Source organism: Medicago sativa, chromosome 2 (genome assembly GCF_051527215.1).
Source record: "Medicago sativa cultivar Bolivia chromosome 2, Bolivia_mono, whole genome shotgun sequence".
In the NCBI taxonomy this organism is placed as follows: Eukaryota; Viridiplantae; Streptophyta; class Magnoliopsida; order Fabales; family Fabaceae; genus Medicago; species Medicago sativa.
In genome coordinates, this window is record NC_140750.1 from 66,398,114 (window position 1) to 66,423,079 (window position 24,966).

General features: G+C 31.9%; 3 protein-coding genes across 6 annotated transcripts; all 3 read right to left on the bottom strand.

Moving 5' to 3' along the window:
* Positions 1–521: 521 nt before the first annotated feature.
* Positions 522–4,530, bottom strand: MAMI (membrane-associated mannitol-induced). The gene is made up of 7 exons (XM_085745891.1): positions 4,202–4,530; positions 3,363–3,433; positions 2,478–2,559; positions 2,243–2,361; positions 1,138–1,215; positions 939–1,058; positions 522–839 (listed from the first exon to the last, which is right to left on the bottom strand). The coding sequence occupies exons 1-7, from the start codon at positions 4,410–4,412 to the stop codon at positions 780–782; spliced, it is 741 nt and encodes a 246-aa protein (XP_085602017.1). The 5' UTR covers positions 4,413–4,530; the 3' UTR covers positions 522–779.
* A 3,746-nt stretch (positions 4,531–8,276) lies between these two features.
* Positions 8,277–8,850, bottom strand: LOC146949868 (uncharacterized). Its single transcript, XM_085745892.1, has one exon. The coding sequence runs from the start codon at positions 8,730–8,732 to the stop codon at positions 8,463–8,465; it is 270 nt and encodes an 89-aa protein (XP_085602018.1). The 5' UTR covers positions 8,733–8,850; the 3' UTR covers positions 8,277–8,462.
* Positions 8,851–21,736: 12,886 nt separating this feature from the next.
* LOC146949869 (uncharacterized) lies at positions 21,737–22,810 on the bottom strand. 4 transcript variants are annotated; one of them, XM_085745893.1, is made up of 2 exons: positions 22,407–22,810; positions 21,737–22,034 (listed from the first exon to the last, which is right to left on the bottom strand). In XM_085745893.1, exons 1-2 carry the CDS (start codon positions 22,667–22,669, stop codon positions 21,920–21,922), a joined length of 378 nt encoding a protein of 125 aa, XP_085602019.1. In that variant the 5' UTR covers positions 22,670–22,810; the 3' UTR covers positions 21,737–21,919. The 4 variants fall into 4 exon arrangements, with proteins under 4 accessions (XP_085602019.1, XP_085602020.1, XP_085602021.1 ...); XM_085745894.1 differs by having other exon boundaries at positions 21,737–22,038; positions 22,407–22,807; XM_085745895.1 differs by having other exon boundaries at positions 22,028–22,097; positions 22,407–22,806.
* Between the last annotated feature and the right edge of the window lie 2,156 nt (positions 22,811–24,966).

Consider the following 24,966-nt stretch of genomic DNA (forward strand, 5'->3'; position numbering starts at 1 on the left):
TGTATATGACTTTTGCCTCAGGTTCACGTAAATCTGAAACAACTAGTGGTAGATCCAAAATAGATGTTGACATCATTCATTGATTTTCAATCTTGATTTGATCATCCCACACAAGTGGTAGTGGGGATAAAACCAAAAGGGTGATTTTCAATCTTGATTTTATATGGATTAAGTTAAGGAAGTTGTTTTGTTTTTATCATCAAAAGGAATTGGATCATCCATTTTCTGGAATATACTCTTTTTACTGAATCCTATTACAAGAGCATGGATATCATTTTTAAGAGCCTAAACATGTTTTAAGATAAAACTTGCCTATTATTATAAACACAAAATATCAGCTATTTTTTTTTTTTTTTGAAGAATATCAGCTATTTTTTTAATCAGCAGTTTGGAAATACTTATTTTCCACTCTAAAATAAATTGTTCACTTGAGAATAGCTAGATCCAATAAAATTGGATTGAGTTTGAAGAAATTGATGTATGTGTTTGTTCATAACAAAAATACCCAACAAAAAATGATATGGTCATGAATAATCTGTTATTTTAGCATTATTTCACAAATATGGCAGGGAAGACTAGCATTTATTTTACAAACAAGCAAACTCTACTATTTACATGTATGACTTTTCCTCCAAAGAACAAGAACTTTGACAATAATATCAACATACTAAGTTATATCTTGAATTGCATCCAAGGTTGATGGCGACAAATCGACACCAATAACATCTTGATTTACCATTCTCTGAAGAAAAACACTAGCTAGAAAAACAAATTGTGCTTTACACTGTATCTACTGCTTGAACTTGCTGCCGAGCCAGGTACTTTTCCCTTCTTTCTTTCTATAAACATTTGGAGACAATTTAGGGCTTAAGTAATAAAACATATATTTAACTGAAAACACTAAAGAGCACAAACTAACCCCTAAACATTTTACATACCCATTCATCAATGACAAGACCTTCAGCAGCAACACGAGGACCTGTCTCTGCAGCAGGCTTCTTCCGAGCTTCAACTGCAGCATCAGCTTCAGCCAACTGCCTTTTCAGTTTTTCCAAAGCCTAAAACGACCAAATTTCTATAATTACACATCAAATATGTAAAGCTTAATTAAGACAATTTGCAGAAAATTTGACTCACGGGACTTGGCCGTTCTGGATCTAAAAATACAACTCCCAAGATTCGCTCCACTGTAACTAGATCCCTTTGTTCATCAAACTGCATGACAGAAGGCCAAAGACCAAACTTATTTCCTATTAATTAATTGCTCACCGTGAAAATATTGTCAATAGCATGAATAAATAAAACAACTGATATAACCCTGAAACATCCTGCCGCAATTATTTATGGAACAATGATTCTTATACAGAATTTTGAGTTTTGTTTTCCTAGCCTATATCACAGGTTATGAAATGCACTGGCTGGACTGTTAATTATTATTTTTTCTTCAGTTACGGTCATCAAGGTTCATGATTACACAACACAAAAAAATCACAAGGAAAATTAAACATGTATACTTGCTTCAGGCATAAACAAGAAGAAAGTGAATAACCAACAGTATTCACAACCCTTACAATGGACTGTACATTATGACGCTGAAAATACAATAATTAGCCAGAATCATGTGCATTTTCTCATCTCTGAGTTTCATATACTAGTCCCATTGTTTCTCTTCCTCTCATCTCTGTTTATTTTCTACCTCACATTTAGTTTTTAAATTCCCTTAACCCGAAAAAGGTAATTAAGAAGATCATTCGTGATAAAACAGGGTGATAATGAGGCAATTCATCCAATACAATATCACAGTTTAGTCCAAGGAACAATCTGTCGAAAACAGACAATAAATCTGAACTATCCAACTCATAATGCATGTGCACAGGCATTACAAGTTCTCTAAATTTCCCAAAGAATGGTGGATGCCACTTATAAGAAGCATGCTGGTATTACTGTGCAGCCCCAAGTTTTGAATAGTTTGTTGCTACCATTAAGAAAAAGTTAAACAATCCAAGCTTCAAACATGGCCTCAAGGGAGAGGACTGCATAATTTTAGCTTTTGGGCAGTTAAGTGTTAAGCAATCCAGGTTCAATGTCACAATATGGATTTAGCAGCTATTGCTCAATTTTCTTTTTTAAAGCATAAGGTTCACATATCAACCAACAAATAATCAAAAGGCACAAATAAGCCAATTATCTCCCTCCCCCTGTCTCTCATCAATACAATATATATCAGAAGAACCAGACGTACCAGCTCGGGCACATAGTCCACCCCTAATTTCACTTTGAGACTCATGATTTTGAACTTGACCTTGTTCTTCTGATTTGACAACTTTTCATTGTTTTCAGGTTGTTCCACAAATTTAAACACTGAACACCACATTTGAAAAGGAATATATTAATATAATGCAAAAACAAACAAAAATAAAACTAACAAGACAGGCAATGAACAAACTTTACAAAAACCAATTTAATGAAAAAATTACCAGCTGCAATCATGCTTTCTCCAGGAGCCAGAATGCCACCAGGAGGCCGCATGTAACAACTCTTTGGCGCCGTAGTTTGAAACTGAAAAAACAAAAGTGAGGTTATTAAAGAAGTCAACTAGACAAATGTAAGGAAAAAACATACACAAGTAATCAAACAACCATGACAATGAGTGTATTCATTGTTCATCATACTTTCACATCAAAACAATATATAAAAGTGAAAAAAATAACTGCACTGTTAAATTAACATTACAAGACAAACCCCTAAGATGTTTCTTAAGGAACAAATATAAATTGTAGTGAACAAACCCTCAATTTAATCCCTTAAGTGTCACTCTTTCACCAAATTAGTCCATAAAGTATACAAAATCTCTCACTTTAGTCCCTACTGTTAAAGATACAACAAACCTTAGAGGCCAAATTTTCATATACTCTAGGGACTAAAATGACAGATTTCATATACTTCAAAGAATACTTTAATATCATCAAGGACTTCATTCATATACACTATCAATACAGGGATGTTCTAAACCAACAATTAATCATAATTGTCAGATCATTAAACATTTTACTTTTTTTTTTTTTTTTAAAACTCGGTATCCGATCCATGGACCGACTAATCCAAGGGGACTAATAAACATTTTACTTTTAATGTAACCACTTCTAAAATCTCACACATGATTGATCTGATGGTGCATGAAAATTACAACTCTATTATTTAAATACCTTCATGATAAGTGGCACATCATACATGGGGATAAACAAATCCTTCTATATTTAAATTACCCCACATTCTCCTGCTACTATGTCGGTGTCCATGCTTCTTAAAATTGTAGTAACTACCAAAATAAGAGACACATGAATCCACAAAAACCAATATACCTTGAAAGCAACATGAGACTTGCTAGTGTTTTTTAATCGAACAGCACTCCTAACCTGTTTACCCGGTTCATCTGTAAAACAAACAAAACCCAAAAATTTAGTATTAATTAACCATTAAATTAACAAACACACCTATAGATTGTGCTCATCCCAATTTTTTTTTTCTATAAAAACAAATATGATTACACTGAATTATATTATTTTCTCAAAATATTATCCGTGTCCGCTGGTCAGGCTAGTATATTTGAGCTAATTTTTTATCTTCCAATTATACTTTACCCTTCAAAAAATTATACTTTTTTTTAAGGACACTTTATTCAAAGGGTCATATTAACTTGTGCCCTTAGGGCACATGTTAAGCAATCTAAATAGAGCAATTTTGCAGTGGAAAATACAATATAACAACTTTTAAAAGTTGAATGCACGTCTTTTGATATGTGTATTTCTATAATGAGTATCTTAACATGGGCACAAGTTAACATTAGCCTTATTCAAAGTACAGTGAAGTGATAATAACTATTGATTGTATCTAAAATTGGGAACTTCCCAAAAAGAAGAGAAATCTCGTTTATGTTATCATTCACACACACGTGAAAAAATTATTACTAATAATTTAAAAAAATAAAAACTTTTTCTTGCAAATAGTAAAATGAAATTAAAAAAAAAAAAAAAGAGTAAGAAATTGAGAAAGAACAGCTTAATTTAAAATCAGAAGAGCTGAATTTTGAATTCAGAGCAGTTCAATTCACTACAAAAATCAACAAAATGAGTAAAAAGCAAAATAAAAACCAGAGAAATGCTGAAAATGGTGAATGAGAAATAGAGAAAGTGATGGTTACATGGAAAGTAGAGATGATTGGAAGGATCAAGACGGAGTCTACGTCGGGGAGGTAGCAACAATGACCTTGCTACAGATGACACCGTTTTTGGCGTTTTTTGAGTGTTTCCTCCTTGGGTTTGATTCTGTGCGTTACCGGAGCTCCAAAAGGGACAGAGACGAAAGAGGCTGGCGTCGGAAGTAGGTTTCTGGTGACCGGCGGCGATGGCCATGGCGTCGCCGGAGAGTGATGGAATGAAACGCAGGGTTTTATGTTATGGAATTTGATTTGAAGAAGAAGAAGGGGGAGAAGAGAAACAGAGAGTATTTGTGTTTAACAACGACTTTTGTGGGAACGTGTTTCATCCAGGTAGCGTTTTATTTAATGCGCACGCTCCTACTCATTTATTATCAAATATTTTTAATCGAATATAATATAGGACCGTTTGAATAAATGGAATATATAATTTTTTTTTATTTTCTATTTTGTTTTGAATAGGTTATCTTTTGTTTAATTGGAGAGAAAAATCTCTCGAACTGAATATGATCGTAGTTAATGACAAAATTCTTTGATTTAGCACTACTTTATTTTATTTCGATTTAAAGTCCGGCCTCTCGTTAAATGAAATTCAGGTTTAATTCTTCCGGTATCAATTTTAGTGGATTAATGTACCTTTTTTTTTTGAAAAATGGATTAATGTACCTTATTCAACAAAAAAATTATCTTAATTTTAAAACTGTTTTCTTTCATATGGATACCCACAAAAAGAAAAACCTAGACTTAGATTTCGATCTCAATCATTCATTAATCTTATGTACAGTCGAAAACCTTTTGCGTGATTAATATATTTTATTTTGACTCGTTAAAATTTTTTATTTTTTAAAGGTAAAACAATCTTATTCTTTTTGAAAAGTTCATGATTATAATTGATTAATGATATCAAATATAAACACATGTCGGGCTTAGTTTTTATTCATTTTAATAAATTAACATTTTTTAACACGATAATTTCTATGAGACACTCGGAAGTTCAAGTGTACTTTATATATGCGGTTTTTAAATTAAATGAATTCTTTTTTGAAGATTATTTTCTATCATTTACAATTATAATTACTAATTCTTATTTACCTAAGTGTCGGCCAAATAAAATTTACTCATAAAGATGAATATTTATTTTTTTTTTTACGATGAAATGTAAAAAAGTTAATATGATTGTTACAACAATAAAATGATATTCTATAAAATATACAAATTGACAAACAATTTTTTATTTCAAAAAATTATTATTATTTTATTGATTTACGAAGTAAGTATATTGATATTTGATACACTTCAATATGCGACCGTACCGTAAAATATCTTTTTTCTTTCTATCAATTTATAGATTCTATCAGAGTATATAACTTTGTGTGAGTGAAACTATGCCTTTCTATCATTTTCATAAATATTGATTCAATATAGTATTTTATAAATTTAAATATAAAAATCATATATCATGATTATGATGATCTTTTTTAAATTACGAAAATATCTTTTTTCTTGTAGATAAGGAAGGAAAATGAGTTAAGGGTTGGAATGGGACTGATTGAAGTGTAAGGGCATTTAATGATGGGAGATTAAGTTAGGTGTTAGAGAGGCATTAACAAATGTGGGCTAGGTTTGTTGGTGTAGGTTTGTTGTTCGTTGGGAAATTGATTATGGGAATTGTTATGATATTCCTTTGATTTCTTACAAACAAGGATATTTTCTTCCTTTGTGGCACTACTAGTAGTGTTCTTCAATGGTCTTTAACTCTCTTTCACCCTTTTTGTTTCCATTAAATGGACGGCGATGGTAGGGTTATTACTCTACTTACCATGAATTCAAGACTCATTATTATTAGTTTCAATTTTATTTCAACCAAAGATCAAAGGCAGGTTCTTATCATTACTTACAATGTTTCAGATAGATGGACTAGTACCTAGTTGTAGTAGCCTTTTCATCGGCCTAATCATTTTTAGCCCAATTAATCAAAAGTCTTTCTTTTTTCTCTCAGAAAAAAATGGAAAATTTTACCCTATTATACTAGTCCCCATTATGACATTCCCAAACATTTACCCGTCCCAAGTGCGATATTAAGATCAAGGATTGTCATAACATCTTCTTTAACTTAATTTCGAACATTTTTACTGATAAAACTTCATACTTTCAAAAGTTAATCAATTTTTCGGACGCCTCACCATAGTTTGTTCAGATTTCTTTCATATTTTCATCTTCCACGCTAATGGCCTTGCAAAAAAGAAAACATTCATCTACAATTAAAAGATGCGACACAATATGCCCATTTTGGAAAATTTGTACACCATGCATTCGGCCACCCCTCTCTGTTTGTCGCATTAGCGTCGATACACCTTTCGTACAAAGGATCAAGAGGTAGAGTGATAGTGGATCACCTTTCCTTAATCCTCTCTCTAGATAAACAAGACTAGTCGTCTCATCATTTACTAGTACCGATATAATGTATACGCCCTATCAACTCTATCATATGCGTTGTTGAAGTCAATTTTAGTGCAACATCACTAGTATTTCCTTTTGTCTTGCTCTTCATATAATGTATAAATTCAGAAGCAGCTAAAGCATTATAAAGTATGGACCTAACTTCCACAAAAACTGATTGATTAATAGACACACACTTGAACATAATTCTCTTTAATCAAATGGCCATCACTTTATCAAGAATTTTGTATACAACATTGGTACATGTCTCCGATCTTTGATGGTGCTTTGAATCTCTACCTATTGGTAACAACACAATATTGGTGTCATTAAAATTGGGCGACAATGCTTCATTATCAAGCAACATTTTACACGCTTCAAACACATTCTTAGCACAATGATCCCCAAAATTATGATAGAAAGTCAGATTTAGTCCATCCGGGTCGGGTACTTTATTGCGCTGCATCTGGTGAATAACTTCAATAACCTCCTCTATACTAAGCTCAACATGTTATCATCATCATTTACACATGGCGGGATAACTTGTAACACACAATCATACACACTTTGTTGATGGTTAAATAAAGAGGAGAAATATTGGATGACCTCATCAACAAAACCTTGTTGATATTTAATTGTACCAATCTCATCAATGAGCATTTTAATAATATTTTGTTGTTTCCTAGTCGTAGCGGTGGCATGAAAAAAGCAAGTACATCTACAATCACATCGTTATCGAAAGCTAAATCAAACAACTGACTAAACCTTTTACATAACGTCACCCCACCTTCCCAAGGATTCCTCCGGTAAAAAGTATTTGCACAATCACCTCCAACACCATTTTCCTAATAAAGCATAACCAAACAAATGCAAGATACGAACAAGCAACCACCTAACTCCCTCATCTAACAAACTTTATCTCAATAAATCAAATGAATTTTTTGAGATTCCTTACACCTCCCCATAAAAGAGATTTAAAAAGAGACCAACTTATAAAATAGTACTTGACGGATCCTTGAAGAAGGAAAGGAAGCACACTCGTAATGAAGATAAAACAAAGTTGAGAAGGAAGAGATTGTCTTGCATGGATAGATTGGGGCTCTTTCATCCCGACAATTTTGCTCGAATCTTATCAATCACTATATCTCCTTAGGACAATTTTTCGGGTTACCACCGATGGGTAAACCTAAATATTTAAAATGGAAGATGGCTCATTTTACAATTCAACATTCTCATTGCGTCCACCACTCAATAGTGAGTCAGATTAGCTCTAACTAATAAGCTCTAGTGAAAAGTTAACCTTAAACCCATACACCGATTCAAATAGTAATAAAATTGATTTCACAATTCTTACATTGTTTCAACTCTTTTTACAAAACCAGACAGAGCAAAGGCAAAAAAAACAAGAGATATGAAATTTCTTGCAGTTTCTATATACGTATAAAATTAATATTTTGCATATATTTCATTGACACATTATGCAACAAATCAATTTAATATCAAGATTTTATTGATTCCTCTTCTGATATAATACTAGGTTTAATTTCTACAACACAAAATATTAGAGATTCAATACAAGGACTAATCAGAGACATAAAGTTGAAACAAACAATCGAATAAATTATGAAACTAGATCTCAAATCTCATTTTTCTTGATCACATGATCATTGCATAAACTAAATATTGGATAAATTAGATGCATAAGTAGCAACTAACTTGCAGCATAATGTTTGAGTAACGGATTATTACATCACATTACAATAACATTATTCATTGAAATATTATCATTATTTAAAAGTGCACAATATTAAAACCTTGAAGTACTAGGACCCCAACAATTCAAGTCAATGACTTTCCTCATAGATTCTTCCTTCGTTCGCTTGACCTTGTTAGAAACCGCAGCAGAAGAGGCAGATGACAATTTCTTGGCCTGAGTGTATGATCTGATATTGTTCTTGGCATGCTGATGAAGTGATCTTAAAGAATGGTTCCACCTGCATACACCAAGTTGGTCTTTTAAGGCTTCCACTGCTCCTGTGCTTAATGCTACCATCCAAGCTCTTACTGCTGCACTCATGTTGTGCCTTTGTTGAATGGACTAGTGTTGATATTTTTCCAATATATATGGGGTATGATTTAGAAGTGGGGGTTAAGAAGTAATCCATGGGCTTGTTTGTTGGGGAAGTAACAAAAACTGGAGGAAAAAAACTAGGGGCTGTGTCAAATGTCTTGTTTCCCAAGACTAACTTTATTTGTTGTATTATTGGCTATTCATATAATTTAATTTAGGTAATAATATTTTGGTTTTAACTTATTTTCCAAGTTAAGTTTGGCACATTAACTCTAATTTAATTTAGGTAATAATATTTTGGTTTTAACTTATTTTCCAAGTTAAGTTTGGCACATTAACTCTAAAATGAGTAATCCCTAATTACTAACATTTATGTTAATGCAATTCGGTCTGATAAGGAAACAAATCAGAAGGTCAAATACCAATACACTAAATTAGAAGTTAGCAATTAAGGAAAAAATGTGGTAGTAACAAAATTTTGATCAAAATAATTACTTTCCTTTCACAAGAGATATACGTTTAAATAGGTTGTGTAGAATTCGGATCTGAATCATCCATCTCCACCAAATTGTCTATTGTTTTTATACCAGACTCAATAAAACCGTTAGATATCTTAATCTTAATATATATAAATGTTAAACAGTTCTGATTAACCCTAATCCCGCCTTTTTTGAGGGTTTTGAAAAATATTTATGAAAAAAATTCTTTCCAAAGATTCGAACCCATGACCTATTGTTTTTATACCAGACTCAATAAAACCGTTAGATATCTTAATCTTAATATATATAAATGTTAAACAGTTCTGATTAACCCTAATCCCGCCTTTTTTGAGGGTTTTGAAAAATATTTATGAAAAAAATTCTCTCCAAAGATTCGAACCCATGACATAAAATATTTATGAAAAAAATTCTCTCCAAAGATTCGAACCCATGATGAAAAAAATTCTCTCCAAAGATTCGAACCCATGACATATTGGTTACTTCAAAGCAATTTGACCACCAAGCCACTTACTATTTTTGTGATATCGTTTGGCTTCCACTACATGATATCCAACATTAAACTCCCTTTTCTAAAAACCTATTAATTCTTTTTCCTTTCTTTCCAAACGGTTTTGAACCCTTTTTCCTCCTTCGCAATCTAAACCCAAAAGTTTGTGATTTTCAACCATTTTTTCCCTTCATACAGTAACTTTTTTCCAAAAAATTGTTCATTGTTTAAACATGTCGACAACTAATGATATAATCAATCTGATGCTTATATATGAAAATCGAAATAAACCCGTGCATCGCACGGGTCAGGGTCTAGTATTTAACAAATGCGAGAGAGAAAGTAATGACAAACAAATATTATAAAATAAATTATTTTTCTTAACTTTTAAAAGAACATATATCAACAATTTATTTATTGAAAAATGCTAAACATCCCGATAAAAAGTGTCCCGAGAGGTTCACGAATTACCTGTACCACAACGTTTAAATGAAATTTTAATCTTCCCCAATTCATCACACACAATATCTGCAATTCTCTCCCTATGAATCCGGCGACCACCACACCCACCACTCATCGTGTTTCTCCCAATTTCCATTGTGTTCTCTTTCATCAACGTTGTTCCTTTGTCGTGACTCTGTCATCGTTCCTTTCGCCGTCACACCGCTCCTTTGCCGTACTCCCTGTTCCTTTTGCTGTCACTGTTCCTTAATCGATTTTCTATGGAATTTGGGTAATTATCTCTTTTAAATTGAATTAATTTTCAAAAAATATTTTGCTTCTATGTTCCAGAAATTGCCATAGGCAAGACCAGTGTTTACGCAATGTTTTTGGGTGTGCTTTGTTGATAGTAACAGTGAAGTTTGTTTCAGACATTTTTGCTTGTGTGTATGTTGTTGATAAAAAGGAAATGAGTGTTGCTTAATTTAGAGTGAACAATTGCTCATGGAGTGTTGCTTGATAAAAAGGAAATGATAGATAAAACAAATTAATTTGGCTTATCTAAATTAATTGAATTCGATAGATAAAATCAAATTAATTGAACTAGTATGTGGACCCGTGCCAAGCACGGGCTAGAATTTTGCCATACTCAAGGTAGAGAATATTGTGATTTATCAAGTGCCACCTAAAGCTCAACAATGGATAAAAGAGTGGAAGTCGAACCAAAATCAAGCGAAAAAAACTCATACCTAAGCCTTAAAATTTTGGATAAGACAGTGCATCATTCTCACTTGTGTGTTTTCTCTTTCTTCAACTTGTCGATCCACAACAGTGTTGACTCCTCAAGAAGGCCCAACAGTTGTATCATATCCCAGTTCAACATTGTGGGGGAGCAGGAGTGGTTCTTGGTGGTGGACCACACACACGGAGAGTTCAACACTTAGCGGAGAGATGTTAATGTGTCGTGTTAAAATTTTAAATTGGATGCAAGATTAGATGTTGAGCAATATATAAGTGAGATGACCCATATATCTTTTAAGACTTTGAAAATGAGATGATCCATATACCTAATATTTTAAGACTGTGAATAATGATGTAATGGCTATCTCACTTATGTGGTTACTCTCAACCGAATATGATGATGCAATTCAATGTACGCTGCCACATACATCTCAATATTATGATGATTTATATGGTTAGTTTTTAGGTATCATTAGTTTAATTTTCTATCTTAAATTTTAGTTTTTGGATATCATTCATTTTAATTCAACTTCTAATATTTTGAATTCTTTTACCGTCGATCTTTGGTAGGATCAGACAATGAAAAAATATATATGTGTTTTGCTAAGTTGACAAAATATATGATTATTATCCTTAAAAAATACATAGTTATTAGACATTTTAAATTGATCTAGCATTTTCTAAATTAGTATGATATTTTGGTAACATAATTACCCAATAATCTCCAATGATCCTTCAACAAATTCATAAAATTAACAGAAACTCATTATTCCATATACTATCATAGGTAAAATACACACCCCTTAAATTCTTCCCTTATCATTGATATCATGTTCAAATTACTTTTTCATTTTCTTTCTTTTTTTAATTTATTTTCTCTCTCTGCAAGAACAAATGGAACAAAAATATCCCTATATGATGAAACCGTCACCAACCCATAATTTTTATCATGTTGTTTCTTTGATCTTATTTGGCTATCTCATCTGATCACAGACACAAAGAGTCACACAATTAAGATAAAGATGTTAATGTGTCATGTGTGAGTTAAACATCTACATTTGATGCAGTAGTAGAAATTGTGCAACATATAAGTGAGATTTCCAATACACTTAATGTCTTAATGTTTTGGGTGAATATATGATGTTAATTTCACTTGTGGGGTTTCTATTATTTAAGTGTGGTGATCCATTTACTTAATATATGGATGTCATTTGCTAAAAAAATATATATTAAGTATAAGTTTTTGGATGTCGTTCGCTTTGTTGCAATTTTTTTATCCAACCTCCATGTTTTAAATATCTTCACTTTTGATCTTTGGTGGGGTCAATGAAAAAATGTAGATATGTTATGCTGAATTGATAAAGTACATGCTAATTAGACATTTTTAAAATCAGTTATGCTATATAGTACGGAGTTTTGCATACAAAAAAAGACGAAACTCATAGGTGTTTCACGCTGGGAGAATTATAATTCCGTATTGGATGGAATAAAGGCAGTATGGGGGTAAAAAATTGGCTGCCACGTAATGCATTTTCTTCCCTTAGCTTTTCGTTCCGTACTAAGAAGCATTTCTCTTTTAAAATAACGTGGTATTTTTTAATTAAGTCTATTTTTTAATAAAATAATTAATCATAAATTTCCAACTCCTTCAACTAACTTACAAAATTACGAGTAATTCATTCTATTTTTGATACTTCCTTTTGCTCTTTTCATGAAGGATAGGAACATAAACCTACCTCTATCAAACCATCATTAACCCATATTTTTTTACCATATTAGGCCTCCGCTTGACCTTATTTGACTATGTCACCAAATCACAAACGTAGATAGTCTCACACTAAGAAAGATATGTTAAAAAAAATTACCAACGAAAAAGAAAAAACAAATTATATAGATTGATTAATTTGTTGATGCAAATTTTTGCAAAAGTAAAATTTTGCTGTAACTTGATAATTTTCCACATTTATAACTTTTTGTTGATCATCGCTCACTCGTTCCTGAAATCAACATCTTATTTGTTGTCTTTTGAGGCGAATTCCTAATTTCAAAAGACCTTTTATTTGTGAAAAACAATCTAGAAGAAGTCAAATATACATGAAGGGATTATCATATAGGATTATAAAATTGACACACAACTTAATATTATCCGATAAATACAGCTTCTTTTAGACCAACTTACTCCGAATAAAAAGGAAATCCCAAAAAAAAGGTGGATTCAAAACCAAATCCATTAAGCTACTAATTTAAACTAAAAATATACACTATTAAACAAATTAAAAATAAAATATCTCAAAATCATCATACACATGGAAGTTAATAGTGAACTGAGAAAAAAATTCAACCAATCCTATAATGAAGAACAAAACAGTTGGAAGTGTCATTTCCTATTAAAAATATATGTTGCTCCTTAACATGTAAAAGAGAACAATTGTTCAAGAAAACAGGAACACTTAGTAATATTCTCCTTCTCATAAGGTGTGATTTTTATTTAAATTGATTGTGTAAAAAAAGGTATAGATAACGAAGAATAATCGGAAGAGATAAAAACATATGAGAATGAATCTCTTTTATTTTTTGGTAGAAGAATGAATCTCTTTTTTTTATATATATAAAAGAAATAATAAATCAACGTAAAAAAAGGTAAATATGACAACAAAATATATTTTAGAAAGAAAAAAAGGTATAGAAAGTAAATATGAATTTTTTTTGAATTTTGACTTGAATACATGTTAATGCTTTTTAATGACATCTATGAGAGAATTATTGTGTGAACATAAAGAATTAGACACTTCATTTGATATCACATACATAAAAAGAACAAAAATAATAGAAAAATAATAATTAAAGAATCATTAGGTTTTAAATGATTATATCATAAGCATTGTTTGTGTGCGACCAAACGAAGTGTCTAAATCGTTGTGACCATCCAAGAACTTTTTCATCAATGATACATTATAATGCTTTGAAAAAAAAGGAAGTAAAAGAAGTAGAAGAACAAATGCTAGAAAAAACAAATATTTATTCATATTCTTTAACCCAGACCTGAGGTAGAAATTTCTAATCGAAATTCATTCCATATTTGTGAATGTAAGACCATCCACAACAGAGCACCCAACATTGGGTGCTTAAGTGGGTCCCCTATGTCCATATCACCAATTTTACGGTAATACTTAATAAGCACCAATTTTCTCCAACCTAGCACCTCAAAAAGAATTATTAAATAGACCCTTACAAATAACTCTATATCATTACATTTTTAACAAAATTTATTCATTTTACTAAAATTTATTAAATGGGGCCCCATGAAAAATGAAGAGAGAGAGAAGGTGCTTCCATAACCACCTTCCTCCATAAGCACCCATATTTTATTTTATTTTTGAAATTAAGCACCCATATGTTATACTCCACAATGAGGGTGCCTATTTAATGTCGTGCTAAATAGGTGAAGCACCCACCATTGTGGATGGTCTAAGAGCCTTCTACATGGATATGTATATTATCAAAAGATAGTAGAATAACCTTAAAAGAATTTATTGATGAAATGAATAATAAATTTACATGAATTTTGTAATAAAAAACAATGTATAGAGAAATATGATAGGCATTCAAATATTGCTTGTATAGTTGAAAAACAGTGTTAATTTCATCATTACTCGTATCAATCGTTTGTAGTCATTCTTCTTATGAAACAATTGAACATAGGGGAAAAACCAAAATAAATTGATTCAATACACACAAAAAGTTGAACGAAAAAATAAGAGACATACACACACACGCGCGCGCGCGCGGGGGCTTAAGAATCAAGCACAACATGAATCAAAACAAACATAAGAAGCTAATATGTGGTTGAATCAGTTGCAGAGTGAACGCTGATAAGTGGCTGAATCTATCGTATAGTGAATGATTCAACACTAAGAGAATAAAAAAAGTTATCAAAACATTTTCCAAGATTAAAAAAATATACTTAATAATGTGCAAGAAAAATAATTTTGCATATTTTATTTAATTCTGCATATGTCATGAATATAAAAATTGTTTTTATAAGTTTACTCCATGTTTTGTACCTATAAAAAAATTGTAAATTAAAAATAAAAATTCGTTGGATGTGTGTGAAGAGAGACTAAGTAAAGAAAAAGTACAGAAATAATTCGAGTAACGTGAGTATATATAGTGAAGACATGACTAAAAATTTGAATACAAAATAGGTACCCAAAATCAATGCAAAATTATTCTCAGACATTTTTATTTGCATTCAATACGTTTAATGTGAAAAGGGAAGACATTAAAAAAAATTGCATTGACTTCGACAACTTCTATAAAATATTAGTACCAAAGATATCATTACCAAAAAAGAAATAGACCACTAAAGCAATAGAGACATGAACAAATGGTAGCAATTAGAAAAAAACAATTGAAAGCAACTAATGATAGAAAGCAAGATTATGTGCAACGTGTACTTTGAAACTCTTGTAAGTTAGATGTATATTATAAAATAGACGGCGTATACATTTAAGATCCACTTAGGTACATAAAATGGGATTTCTATTGTGGATCTTCTTTGTAAAATGTGTTCACTCCCCTAAAAAATTGTGTACACCATGAAAGAGTCCGAGATCGAATATCAATCATAACATCCGATGAAACAATTTTGACATTTTTATTATTTGAGTTAGGAATTTTTAGGACTAATTTTCTCAAACTATAAAATTGTTTTAAATATGTATTATATATGTAAACTTAAATATATCTATTCACACTGGTTTTGTTTAAGAAGCAAAAACAGAAATTGAGACAACAACATGTACTTGGGAAACCGCCGTATAGAACCCGCTCAAGGGATGCTTCATCTCCAAGTGTCCAATGATTGTCCTATATTGGAGTGCTTAAGGTATTGGCAACTCGGACACAGGAGTTGCTTTCCGTCTCATAAACCATTGTTAATTATTATTGCGGAATCTTTGATTTTGGCGGTGTCGAACAGGTTCCGAATGTTTATTGATGATTTTGGTGGATTTGAAGAAAATCAAAGCCATGTTGCTGGTGATGTTGACTTTTTACAATTTCAGAGACTCGTGCTAAAAGTTTAACAGAAATTGTTGCCATTTTATTTTTCATTCTCTTTTATTTTCAGCTTTTGAGGGTTTTGGCTTAGTCCCCCTCTTGTGTATATATTTTCCCCTTTTTTAAATAATTTTTTTGAGTTTGGCGGCATAGGATACGGGATGCGAACCCAGTTGAGATGCCGTTGTTTCCTCTTGATATTTGTCCTTTCTCCCGGCTTAAAAAAAAATACTTGAAAAATGTAAAGTTACTAAAATAGGCAATAAACCACCCAACTGGTAGGCATTATTGTTGGATGACAACTTTTTAATGTTCCAAACATACAACAATGTTTATAGTAACTACCATTCATGGAAATTAATCAAGCAAGTATTGATTATTTTTTTTTACCGTGTATCCTTTAAGCGTAAATGGAGTCGAGTAAGACCACAATGAACGGGAAAGGTTTCTCTTAGGAGATTTAACATTGTTGTATATTTTAGGCTATATTTGAACATATGATTTTTGATGAAGCTTCAGAAAATCTCTTACCATCCCATCTAAATACCCTTGAATAACAGGTATAAATTTTTTATAATTGGAAATGAGTCAATCACAAATAAATTGTATAAAATTTTGAAAACTGTAAGGATGATTATAGACGGGTAACCAAACATGTCATTAAAAAATGAGTAAATTGTATAAAATTTTGGAACCTACACATTTACCTATAGTAAAAAATGTCACGATCTATAAGTAATTGTATTTTGTTTTGGCACAATAAGCAATTGTATTTATTAGGGAAAAATATAAGCAAACATTATACTGTTGTCTTTTTTACAGAGAAAATCATACAAAAAAAAGTTATGTTTATACCGTATGAATTTACAAATTTAACATCAATTTTTTTTTGGAAATAAATATAAGTGAATTGGATTCCTAGAACGCTTACAAAAGTAATTTTCAACCATCTGGATGAGTCAATTACTTACTAATTGAGTCAACTTTCATGGCTAAGAGATTATTTAACTTAGTAATTTCGATTTTTTTGGATTGCTGAAAAAGAAATTACCTTAATTTTCCCCTTAATGATTAGGTCCGTATACATGCATTTTGAATAATTTTGATACACGTTCTGAATTGGTTTTAATTTTGAATGCTTATGATTCATATTTTATTTTTACCGGAACTTATGATTCATGTTTTAATTAGCGCATTAATAATTTGCGCTGAACAATTTGATTCAGTTTTGAGTAGAAAAAGTGTATAATATTTCATAAATGTTAAGATTGTCTTATTTATGCAACATAAAGATTAAGAATTGATGGACATTTAAAATATATAATCTCATTGACAAATTTGAATGTGTGATGAAGAATATGTTTTGCTAAAGATAAAAAGAATAGGGGATTAAAAAAAAGATAAAAGAATACCATTTGTGTTTAATGTGCGTATTAATGGTCATATTAATTTGTGAATAATTTTTTTTTTACATAAGTAGTTAATTAGGGAGAAACAATACACATGTACTTTTGCATATTTAGTTTCATTAAATTAAAAAATAAATGTGAAATTATGAAAAGGTAGCTTATGACCTTATGTTTACAAACATATTAATAAATAAATTTAAAAACATATTTGAACCAAAAAAAATTAAAAACTTATTAATAAATAAATGAGAAACTTCCTTAAAAAAAATGAGAAACTTATGACCTTATGTTTACAAACATTGATTACAGATTTTATTTTGAACAAATACATTAATGATTTTTTATTATGATATTTCTAAATATAAATCAATATAAAAGTGTTAACTTCAATCAAAAACACATATGTGACCAAAAAAAGGCAATATACATATAAGTTTTACATTAATATTTTTTATTATGATATTTCTAAATATAAATCAATATAAAAGTGTTAACTTCAATCAAAAACACATATGTGACCAAAAAAGGCAATATGTTGGAACAAAATGTGTTTAACAATGAACCTTAAAGAGTTTTGATGATAACAAGGTATTAAAAATTGTAAATTGGACTAGCTAATATTTGTTCAAGTGTACAGGACCATAATTATAAAGTTACATCATCATTGGTTCTGAATGAGCAAATAAAGAGCAAAGGAAACGACAAAAATTTGAAGCTTGGACGCTCCTGAAGGTAACTTGTTACTGAAGAGAAAAAGCGCTCCTGAAGTTAAGTCGCTTATGAAGTAAGGATAGTGCTCCTGAAGTTAAGACGCTTCTGAAGTAAGAATAGTGCTCCTGAAGACAAGAAGTCCAGAAGTCATATCATCAGAAGCTGCATCATCAGAAGCTGCAGAAGTCATATCATCAGAAGCTGCATCATCAGAAGCTGCCTCATCAGAAGCTATTTCACCAGAAGCTGAATCTCAACTGGATTTGCAAAAGATTCAAGAATTGAAGAATTATCAATGCAAAAGCTGTCTATTGGATTCGAAAACACAAACAAAGGATTAGTGGAATTTTGCAACGGTCATTTCAAAGGTGTTTGAAGGCTTGTGCTTGCAATTTGGACGAAAGCGTTGACATTGTACTTTGTACGAATTGTACAACCACGTTCTCCACTACTCTGTTTTGTGTCCACGCTACAAGACAAGAAAACAGCTCCAGAATACGGTTTCGCCTGCATATATGTTCCTTTGGATAAGGAATGGATTTCAAATTTGTTCTTCATAGGACAACAACCAAATCAGGCAATATATCATTGGTGAAAGATCAAGCTTCAACAACGACTCTTTGGTGTGCTGGCAATTTCACAACGTCTCTTTCACACCTCTATATAAAGGAGTGAAGACTTAGAGTTTTGGCAATGCAAGAACGCTGAACGAAAGACTCACAAGATTTTCACAAGTACCAAACCTCTGCTGAAATTGTTCTGCATTCACTTAGAATTTCTGTGTCTCAAAGTCATATCTTAGAAATTCTTAAGTCCATTGAGTCTGTATCTGATTTGTATTGTGAGCACCTCTGATTGTATATCAAGTGTTCAACCTTAAACAATTTTCTGTGTAATTTTGTTTAGTTAGGAAGTCTCTTGCAGTTGTGCTTGAGCAGGAAGTCTCTTGATTGTGTTCTTGAGCAAAGGAAGTCTCTTGCTTGTGTGCTTGAGCATTTGTAATCAGATATTACTCATAGTGAACTCTCCTTGGAAGTGCAAGGGGGACAGGACTACTTCCGGTTTGTGGAAGGAACCTGTATAATTGCTTTGTGTCTTTCTTCTTCTCTCTCTCTGTTTTTTCCGCTGCATATAGATTCTGATAATCACTTCAGAAGCTGTCTCACTTAGCTTCTGATCAGTGTGTTCAGTGTTTAGGAGAAACGAAGAATTTTCCAAAAACACAATTCAACCCCCCCTTCTTGTGTTTTTCTCACCTTCACAATATACATAAGTTTTTTTTTGTGTAAAAATATAATAAAATTTAGATAATATATATTTTTCAAATTGTTTTGTAATTATATAAGTTCATCTTTTAAACAATATCATCATTCAATTTGTAAAATAATAATTCGAGTAATATGATAAAACAATATTGAAATCAAATAAACAAATAAACTAAATTGACCACAGAAGTTTATAAGGTAAATATTTATTTTAAGGTAAGCATTATTTAAAATAAACAAATATATTGAATTGATTAAATAATAAATAATAATACAAAACATTATGTACAAAAGAGTTTTGATGTTTATAAAGATGACACTCATTTCTCTAACATGATATGAAAAAACAAAGTGTATCTAACACATATTAAAAAAAAAAAAACAAAATATAGCTACAAACTACAACATTTAAAGCAAACAAATGAATTGGATACTTCAAAAAAATGAATTGGTTGAATATGAAAATATAGATGACAATTAAAATATAAATGTATAATCTTCCATTACAGTGTCGTTAATCTTCTCATCCTAACTCTGTATCTTATCATACTATGAGAGTTCTCTAACAGTGACATGGATTTTCTCAAAAAAATAAATAAAACACAATAGTTAGAAAAATATTTATAATCATTAAGACACAAAAAAACACAACAATACGGAAACTACTATAATAACGATTATTACTAAAGATCATATTTTTTCAAAAATAAATAAATTGCATAAACAATCAAATATTGTTTGGCAAACAAAATATTTCTCATTCACACAAAAAAAAATTAGCAACCAACGATTGACAAAAAAAAAAGAAGCAAAGAAACTAATAAGAAAAAGAGAATACATGGAAGAAGCAATGCAATTTGCAACGGTCTTTCGAATATCATTTATATAGACAATTTTGCAAGGGTATTTTAGTATTTTTGTTTCATACCAAGCACATTCAAAAAGGAGTCTTTATAACGAAATCATTAGAAATCTTTTTCTTTTAATTTTGTAACCTCTCTTTGCTAATTCCATCAAGCATTTATATTGATATTGTTCACCATCCTTTTTAATAAACTTCTAAAGCAAACTATTTTTTTTATTCTCTATTTTGGGTTTTATTTAAATTACAAAAAAAAATTAAGAAAGTAATTTTTTAAAAAAAATGTAAGGATTCATATTTTTTTTATATAAGTTTTATACATTAAAACAAATTCAATAATTGTTGTGCATATAGACACTTGATTTCTAAATAATTTTATAACGATAAATCATTATTATTATTATTATAATTATTATTATAATTATTATTATTATTTCTATTCAAAATTACAAAAATAATATCAAAGTCATACCTTAAAACAATTTAAATGAAATTAATTTTTTTAATGGTCAGATTGTCATTACCTATTTCACTAAGCCTTGAAATTTGAATTTCAAATGGAATATCAAGTTGAAATTTGAAGTTTTAGGTGTATTAGAGCATTAATGATGATTAACAATTTATAGTGCCACGTGTACTTTTACAATTTTTCAAAGCAAATATATATAATAGAGAAGAGATTTGATAGATAAAATCAAATTATTGGTGATAACTGATAAGCCAATTTATTGTAACCAATTATATTACTTTGACAGCATCACAACAAATTCCATGATAGTAACTCCATGAGCAATTGGTCACTCTAAATTAAGCAACACTCATTTCCTTTTTATCAACAACATACACACAAGCAAAAATGTCTGAAACAAACTTCACTGTTACTATCAACAAAGCACACCCAAAAACATTGCGTAAACACTGGTCTTGCCTATGGCAATTTCTGGAACATAGAAGCAAAATATTTTTTGAAAATTAATTCAATTTAAAAGAGATAATTACCCAAATTCCATAGAAAATCGATTAAGGAACAGTGACAGCAAAAGGAACAGGAAGTACGGCAAAGGAGCAGTGTGACGGTGAAAGGAACGATGACAGAGTCACGACAAAGGAACGACGTTGATGAAAGAGAACACAATGGAAATTGGGAGAAACACAATGAGTGGTGGGTGTGGTGGTCGCCGGATTCGTAGGGAGAGAATTGCAGATATTGTGTGTGATGAATTGGGGAAGATTAAAATTTCATTTACACGTTGTCATGTACAGGTAATTCGTGAACCTCTCGGAACACTTTTTATCGGGATGTTTAGCATTTTTCTTTATTTTACTCTTTTCTTTCTCAAAAACCATTAGCCATGAAGGAACCCGCTGTGGCTTAAAGTTAAGGAGCACATCGATGCTATGCATGTTTAAATTTTGAGTTATAGTCTACGTGCAGCTATAGATATTGATAACTCATGTTTGTGAAATCTAAATAAATGACCAAACAAATTTAAGAGTTTTGACGTTGATGTATGGTCAAACTCGAAACCTTAGTTAAGCAAGAAAAGACCTTGTATTATTTCATCTAAGCATTTTTGGACATTGGTCATAACAATTAATAAAAAAAAAAGTGGTTTTTGCTGCAACGAAGCCTAAACTACAATCTCAGACGAGCAACTCCAAAAGCATAATTCATAAGAGAATGATGCGGTTGAGGAGGGCAAAAAATCCAAGACTCTAGAGCATCCGAAGAAGAAACACCGTGCTTAGCAAGCCAATCCGCTCACTCATTGCTTTGACGGAGGGTATGATGAAAATTAACAATCCAATCTCGATGTTGCAGTTGGACAATCTGACTAATCAGAGGAGCACGAAGATGATGAATTTAGACATCCGACGTAGATTAAGAGTCACCCTATAAAACTAATAATTCTTTCTTTCTTTGTGAAAAGACTCAACTTGCAAGCCCAAAAAACAAATAAAATATGGAAACTATATCTCAATTCTCATTTTTCTTGGTCATGTTATAATTTCATGAACATATTATCGCTCTTTAAGTATGAGGTTTAAGTATGAGGTCTGCTTTCACTTTGGTAATGTTTCGTACCAACTCTCCTAAATGTTTAATTATAAAAAATAAACTTGCACCAAAATATTTAATCAATAAATTATTACAATACAATAACATCATAAATTAGCATCAATTCAAAGTCCACATTAAAACCTTGCAGTACTAGGACCCCAGCAATTCAAGTCCATGACTTTCTTCATGGACTCTTCCTTGGTTCTTTTGACGTTGTTGGAAACAGCAGCAGAAGAAGCAGATGACAATTTCTTAGCCTGAATGTATGATCTAATATTGTTCTTAGCATGTTGATGCAGTGACCTAAAAGCATAGTTCCACCTGCAAACACCAAGTTGGTCTTTTAATGCCTCCACTGCTCCTATGCTTGATGCTACTATCCATGCTCTTGTTGCTGCACTCATTTTATTGTATTGTTGGACCTTTGTTGAATCTGAATTTTTTGAATATATGATATAGTAAAAGTGTATGAAATTGTTGTGATTTGTGTTGATGGGTTAGTGTTGATTCATTCATATATATGGGAAAGTTGAGTGGTGATTTAAAAGTGGGAGTTAGGAACTAAACGAGGGGCTTATGTAAATACAAGCAGAGCAAAACAAGGGGCGCGGTTTCACCTATTTGTTCATTTGTTTGCAACCAATTTACGCTTTTCTCAAAATCTACGCGGTGTCAAATATCTAGTCTCCTAAGATTGTTAGTTGTATTTTTTTTTTTTTTGGTTACAGATTGTTAGTTGTATTGTCTTTTACATTAATTAATTTAATTTTTTTTAAGAGGCCAAAAACAATATATTAAAAATCACCCTTTGAACACATAAGGTTGTGTCTAAAAGAGAGAGAAAAAAGTATAAATTACAAAGCGAGTTAGAATACTTACCAAAACAAAAACACAAGGTGAAACATTGCGTGGGATTATAACTCATAGGAACGAGGGGATTAGACCACCATGAGTGAAAGTCGAAGAAAATAGAAGGTTTATGAGTCTTCAACCATACCATTAAGTGTGAAGTTTAACACGATCAAATAACTGCTCCAACGATAGTTCTTTGTTGAAAAAATACGAGCAACTCCTTTCAAATAATCCAGATAAAAGCTAACCAAATTATCTAAACGAGAAACAAACATCCTTCCTTTCTAAACATATGTGAACCACATAATTGCATAGCCTTCTCCCCAATATCATATAGGGATATCCGAGGGAATTGCTGTAGAAATTCCCAATCACGTAAGAACAATATGTCAAATGCCACCAAAAAATGTGCATATTATTTTCAAAAAAATATCTCTCAGAAATGATTTTTATAAGAATCCGTTCAAAATAGCTTCTCATTTAAGATTTTTTTTTTAAAAATTATTGTATAAAAAAAAACCGTGCTAAAAAGCTGAAATACTTTTTTTTTTTGAAGGAAAAAGCTGAAATACTTTTTTTTTTTGAATCGGCAAATATTATTAAACGTCATCCCCGCAAGACGCAAGGTATGGAGGAAATAAGATACAAATGGTGCCGCATATAGACGGTACACCATAACCACCTAAAACACCCCTGAAGATAAACCAACCAAAATACATCACCACCTAAAACAAGCTCCATAAAAACAAGCACTGTAAACACGGTATCCACCATCGTCCGTCGTCACTACTCACCCTCAAAGAACACCCTCAAAATAAAACTCCCAGACCCCGACATCCAAGCTGAGCCACATTTCAAAGAGCACATAACCGAAGGATCATGCAGCTATCACAAACCTCGCGACCTCCGATCCACCGAAAGAGCACAACACAAAGCCCAAAAACCAACTTAAGACAAAGAACTGACTCCCGATCTCGAATCAAAAGTGATCGGCCCACCAGACTAAAGTATCAAATTAGCAGGGCACCCCTCGCCCCCGGTACACCAGAGAAAAACCAAACCAAGTCAAAAGACGATTGCAGCTAAACCCCGACTCCCGATCTCGAAGCCAAATGAACCGGCCCATCGAAAATCAAAACACAATAGGTAAGACGAAAGACATGGCATGCGAAGTTTAAACAACAAACAAATCAAACGGAAAAAGCTCAACACAACGTGACACACACCCTCCAAACTCTGTAAACATCTAAACCACCCAAAAAGCACAAAGAGAGCTAGAGACGACGAACATGGACCCGTGTAACAAAAGTTGCTTCTAAAGGAAATCACCCCAACCAACACCCACCTCCTCACTTAAACAACACCAGCTACCCTCAATATTGCTCTCGTCCGCAAACCGTTCTGACACCAAATCCAAGTCCAAAAAAATCGACGACCATCCATCCAACCCACACCAAGACAACCCCACGCAAAGTCACCATCACCTCAACCGAAAACACCACCAAGACCCCGGAGAGGGTCTGCCACCAAATCAAGCAAAACCACCAAACTGGAATTGAAAAGGAAGCTACACAGCCACCGACTCCCACCGCCACCACTGGTACGAACAGCCACAACCATCACGATCCTTACGGCAACGAACGATCCGGGAGTTGCGTTGAAGGAGGATTAATCGTGGATGAAAGAGATTCCGCCGCACCTATAGCCGCCGGATATGGAGCAGCCGTAGCCTATCACCACCATCAAACCCAACTAAACAGTCACCGATCTGGACAAAAATAAACCTCAACGAGGAAAGGGGTGTTGCAGAGGACAAAGCCACCCATCGCACCACCACCAGCCACCACAA